Genomic DNA, 6000 nt, shown 5'->3' with positions numbered 1-6000 from the left:
GTCTCTGCATATATCGCACTGCACTCAGATGTCATCCGTGTGCAGTCCAAGGTTTCTCTCGCACTCATAGATTTGAATGGGTGCGAGTGACACGGCTCTCGCAGACAATTGCAGCATGCTATGATTTTTTCCTCAGTCCAATTAGAGTTAAAAACTTGCAGATCTAAGCTGTTTGATTAATATTAGGCCGAGTGCAATGAGAGATTTTCTCACTTTGCTCTTGTGCGAGTCATTCGCTAGTGTGACGCTGGGCTAATCTGGGAAGTGAAGGTGTGATTGCGTTCCCTGTCCAAGCGCCAGTATGGCACTGCTGTACTGTATACGGAAAAATCCTGCGCTTTGTTCCCTTTAGCTCTGTGATATGTTGCAATGTAGGGGATCAGGGTCTCTAACCACTGTCTCCGTATAGGAGGACATTGTGACATCCCAAGAAAGTGTTATATCAGGTGTATGCAGGGAGCAACCTGGGAGCCCTTTGCCTGGCACTGGTATAACCTGATGGTGCCTGACACTGGTATAACCTGATGGTGCCTGGCACTGGTATAACCTGATGGTGCCTGGCACTGGTATAACCTGATGGTGCCTGGCACTGGTATAACCTGGTGGTGCCTGGCACTGGTATAACCTGGTGGTGCCTGGCACTGGTATAACCTGATGGTGCCTGGCACTGGTATAACCTGATGGTGCCTGGCACTGGTATAACCTGATGGTGCCTGGCACTGGTATAACCTGATGGTGCCTGGCACTGGTATAACCTGATGGTGCCTGGCACTGGTATAACCTGGTGGTGCCTGGCACTGGTAAAACCTGATGGTGCCTGGCACTGGTATAACCTGATGGTGCCTGGCACTGACATAACCTGGTGGTGCCTGGCACTGGTATAACCTGATGGTGCCTGGCACTGGTATAACCTGGTGGTGCCTGGCACTGGTATAACCTGATGGTGCCTAGCACTGGTATAACCTGATGGTGCCTAGCACTGGTATAACCTGATGGTGCCTAGCACCGGTATAACCTGATGGTGCCTAGCACTGGTATAACCTGATGGTGCCTAGCACTGGTATAACCTGATGGTGCCTGGCACTGGTATAACCTGATGGTGCCTGGCACTGACATAACCTGGTGGTGCCTGGCACTGGTATAACCTGATGGTGCCTAGCACTGGTATAACCTGATGGTGCCTGGCACTGACATAACCTGGTGGTGCCTGGCACTGGTATAACCTGATGGTGCCTGGCACTGGTATAACCTGATGGTGCCTGGCACTGGTATAACCTGGTGGTGCCTGGCACTGGTATAACCTGGTGGTGCCTGGCACTGGTATAACCTGATGGTGCCTGGCACTGGTATAACCTGATGGTGCCTGGCACTGACATAACCTGGTGGTGCCTGGCACTGGTATAACCTGATGGTGCCTGGCACTGGTATAACCTGATGGTGCCTGGCACTGGTATAACCTGGTGGTGCCTGGCACTGACATAACCTGGTGGTGCCTAGCACTGGTATAACCTGGTGGTGCCTGGCACTGGTATAACCTGGTGGTGCCTGGCACTGACATAACCTGGTGGTGCCTAGCACTGGTATAACCTGATGGTGCCTAGCACTGGTATAACCTGATGGTGCCTGGCACTGGTATAACCTGGTGGTGCCTGGCACTGGTATAACCTGGTGGTGCCTAGCACTGGTATAACCTGGTGGTACCTGGCACTGGTATAACCTGGTGGTGCCTGGCACTGGTATAACCTGGTGGTGCCTAGCACTGATATAACCTGGTGGTGCCTGGCACTGGTATAACCTGGTGGTGCCTAGCACTGGTATAACCTGATGGTGCCTGGCACTGGTATAACCTGATGGTGCCTAGCACTGGTATAACCTGGTGGTGCCTGGCACTGGTATAACCTGGTGGTGCCTGGCACTGGTATAACCTGGTGGTGCCTAGCACTGGTATAACCTGATGGTGCCTAGCACTGGTATAACCTGATGGTGCCTAGCACTGGTATAACCTGGTGGTGCCTGGCACTGGTATAACCTGATGGTGCCTGGCACTGGTATAACCTGATGGTGCCTAGCACTGGTATAACCTGGTGGTGCCTGGCACTGGTATAACCTGGTGGTGCCTGGCACTGGTATAACCTGGTGGTGCCTGGCACTGGTATAACCTGATGGTGCCTAGCACTGGTATAACCTGGTGGTGCCTGGCACTGGTATAACCTGATGGTGCCTGGCACTGGTATAACCTGATGGTGCCTAGCACTGGTATAACCTGGTGGTGCCTGGCACTGGTATAACCTGGTGGTGCCTGGCACTGGTATAACCTGGTGGTGCCTGGCACTGGTATAACCTGGTGGTGGCCATGGAGCCCCGTCTTCTATTTGATTTTAGTTTTTTTTTAAGCAATTTACAATTTTCTGAGAAATTTCATACAAATTCCAGAACTCATGGAAGAAGCAGCGCGTGATGTCTGTCGCTATGGTAACGCACATGATGCTCAGGAGTGTCCTATCAACTAAAGTACCGGAGTGACCGTTGCCATAACAACCGGAGCGGGAGCCTGATGCGTCATTGCTCCGCTCCGCCCCGCAGGAGGCTCCCCGTGGTCAGGCCCAGTCCCCGGCTTGTAGCGCTGCCTCCTGCCGGCCGGGAGGTGCTGCTGGCGGCTGTCCTCGGTTGCGTGCAGCCCAGCAATGGAGGGCTTCTCGGAGGAGCTGGTGAGCGCTCTGAAGGAGGTGGTCAGCCACAGTCACTGGCAGTGTGTCGGGGACAAGGAGAGGTTCAAATCCCCCTGTACTAAGTAAGAGCTGATAGTGAGGAGTATAGTAATGTGCTGCACTACATGCTGCGCCACCTGCGCTCCTATCCTGCTGCAGATCAGTGTGTGCCCCCCCCCCCCCCCCCGTATGTGGTGCTGGAGGGGCGTGTGTACCCCCCGTATGTGGTGCTGGAGGGGCGTGTGTACCCCCCGTATGTGGTGCTGGAGGGGTGTGTGTACCCCCCGTATGTGGTGCTGGAGGGGCATTTGTGCCCCCCCTGTATGTGGTGCTGGAGGGGTGTGTGTACCCCCTGTATGTGGTGCTGGAGGGGTGTGTGTACCCCCCTGTATGTGGTGCTGGAGGGGTGTGTGTACCCCCTGTATGTGGTGCTGGAGGGGTGTGTGTACCCCCCTGTATGTGGTGCTGGAGGGGCGTGTGTGCCCCCCTGTATGTGGTGCTGGAGGGGTGTGTGTACCCCCTGTATGTGGTGCTGGAGGGGCGTGTGTGCCCCCCTGTATGTGGTGCTGGAGGGGCGTGTGTGCCCCCCTGTATGTGGTGCTGGAGGGGCGTGTGTGCCCCCTGTATGTGGTGCTGGAGGGGCGTGTGTGCCCCCCTGTATGTGGTGCTGGAGGGGCATGTGTGCCCACCTGTATGTGGTGCTGGAGGGGCGTGTGTGCCCACCTGTATGTGGTGCTGGAGGGGCGTGTGTGCCCCCCGGTATGTGGGGCTGGGGGGGCGGTGTCTGCGCCCCCGGTATGTGGGGCTGGGGGGGCGGTGTCTGCGCCCCCGGTATGTGGGGCTGGGGGGGCGGTGTCTGCGCCCCTGGTATATGGGGCTGGGGGGGCGGTGTCTGCGCCCCCCGGTATGTGGGGCTGGGGGGGGCGGTGTCTGCACCCCCCGGTATGTGGGGCTGGGGGGGGCGGTGTCTGCACCCCCCGGTATGTGGGGCTGGGGGGGGCGGTGTCTGCGCCCCCCGGTATGTGGGGCTGGGGGGGCGGTGTCTGCGCCCCCCGGTATGTGGGGCTGGGGGGGCGGTGTCTGCGCCCCCCGGTATGTGGGGCTGGGGGCCATGCTTTTGCCCGCTTTAGATGAAGATGAAGCTGGGGCAGTAGCAATGTCAGTGTGATTCATATTGTGCGTGGCATAGTGTCTGTTGTGTCCTAAACTGTGGGTTGTGAAAGAAACAGAACCCCAAAAAACCTGATCAGGAAATGCAGCTGATTGGTGGAGACTGGATCAGAGTGTGGGGCTTGGGTTATGGCTACAAGGTGACACTGGTGACATTCATGAAGATCAGTGTTACATTACAGCTACTGATTGAATGATTTGCTCCTCATTACTGAACTATGTGACCACACGTCACATTCATCTTCTTCTGAGGCTCGGATGTGACTTGTGAATCGCATTTAACCTGGAATTTTGCTGTTTTTATAATCTCTGCTCTAAAAATGTAACACGTTTTCTCTTGCTGTGTGGCCTCGGACTAAAGTTGTTCAAACATGTAATAAACTATATATGTATAATGATGCACAACATCTCAGAATCATCACTCATTAGTCATGAAGCCTCTCCTTTTGAAGGATATAATTACCACAAAAAGAACTGGAGATTTTAATTGGCTGAAGTAAAAATATATATATTTTATTAATCAATCATAATACAAAATATAGAGAAAAATATAAAGACAAAACCACCACACAATTAAAAACAAGGTGCATTGATGTTAACAAGGGAAGAAAGGGAAGGGAAAATTCCACCCTATCCTAATCCCACAAGAGGCAGACACACCAGTGTATATTAAAGGGTGTATCAGGGGAGTACAAGGTATAACCATATAACTATGTTGGTAACCAAGGGTAACAAATAATATACAAGGGGACAGGGTTATTGCACATGCCAATGTATTTAATTTACTATATTGCCCTATGTCCCAGCCATAATTAGACAGAAAAAATCATTACCCAAAAAGGGATGGTAAAAAGTTCTCACCCATGATGCAGTGGCCCCACCGATGTGCCTCTATCTGCCTAGAACCTCCGACGCGCGTTTCGCGATGTTACTTTTACCGCTTCGTCCGGGAGAACTTTTACCATCCCAGAGCCACAAGCAGTTCTGGGTGCATATTGCTAATTCCTGGCTATGTTCGCACATTGCATCTTTTACTGCGTTTTTGGTGCATTTTAGAGGTCACAAAAATGCACCCAAATGCATGCATTTCCTTCCCCTGGCAAAGTTTTTGATTTCTATTTGGCTGTCCGCAGTGGCGTAGCAACTGCTTTAGCCGCCCGGGGCGATCGTCAAATTTGCCGCCCCCCTCCGTTGGCCATCGATAATCCAGAATATATATAACTTGGGTATTGGGTGACAGATGGAGGGGGGCAGCTGCTGATGGGGAGAGCGCTAGCGTATGAAGGGCGGCAGTGGCTGATGGTGAGAGCGCTGGCGTATGAAGGGGGCAGCAAATGGAGGAGGGTGGTGGCAGATCTGAGGCAGTAGCGGCGGTAGATCGGGGGGGTGGTGACTACTGCGGATGCAGCACGGCTGAAAGGGGGCAGCGGTGGATCGGGGGCACTTACCAAATGGCACTTGCAGGGATCACTCTCCTCAGCTTTCACAGATGAAGTGAAGCTGAGAGGAGTGGTCACCTACAGGTCACCGGCCCCAGATCCAAGGTGATTGGAGAGATCGGTCACAAGGCCAATATCTCCAATCAGAGCTGGGCGTGGGTGAAACAAAGTTCACCCAGCTCCAGCCAGTGATCAGTGCTATAGCTGCACTGATCATGGCTGGATTTCAATGTTTCAGCCATTTTCAGTGGCTGAAATGTCACAGTGGCTGAAATGTCACAGTGGCTGTGATTGGCTGAGCGGCATTCGTCAGCCAATCACAGCCTCCGTAGGTCTGGGGGGGGAGACGCCACCCCTCCTGAGGTCAGGCAGAGGTTCCCTCCTCCCCGAATCTAATCTAATCTTTTTGCACACCGATCGCAGCCACCGAGGCTCCGGGGTTACGATTTCGCCATGACGTACTGTGTACGTCATGGGTTGTTAAGTACCAGGTCACCATGACGTACTCAGTATGTCATGGGTCGTTAAGAGGTTAATCAACAATTATTATTTCTTCTATGTTTTTCTATTTTTTTTATCCCCAAAATGTCGCCCCCCTGACACGTGCCGCCTGGGGCGGACTGCCCCCTCCGCCCCCCCTTTGCTACTCCACCGGCTGTCCGCACAGTGCATCTTTTTTTGAT

The 6000-nt window shown here is 53.6% G+C and overlaps 1 protein-coding gene across 2 annotated transcripts in view; it reads left to right on the top strand.

Annotated features, from left to right (window-relative positions):
* Positions 1–2572: 2572 nt before the first annotated feature.
* Positions 2573–6000, top strand: part of LOC142301821 (uncharacterized protein HI_0077-like) — a 54808-nt gene continuing 51380 nt past the window's right edge. Inside the window, exon 1 of one of the 2 annotated variants that reach the window (XM_075342852.1) lies at positions 2573–2791. In XM_075342852.1, coding sequence (XP_075198967.1) covers positions 2685–2791 — 107 coding nt within the window. In that variant the 5' untranslated portion in view covers positions 2573–2684. The remainder of the gene's footprint in view (positions 2792–6000) is intronic. The other variant, XM_075342853.1, reaches the window with a different exon arrangement.

The sequence above is a fragment of the Anomaloglossus baeobatrachus genome, chromosome 4 (assembly GCF_048569485.1).
Source record: "Anomaloglossus baeobatrachus isolate aAnoBae1 chromosome 4, aAnoBae1.hap1, whole genome shotgun sequence".
Taxonomy (NCBI): Eukaryota; Metazoa; Chordata; class Amphibia; order Anura; family Aromobatidae; genus Anomaloglossus; species Anomaloglossus baeobatrachus.
Note: the sequence above shows the minus strand (reverse complement) of the source record. Positions and strands in the feature narration are given on the sequence as shown.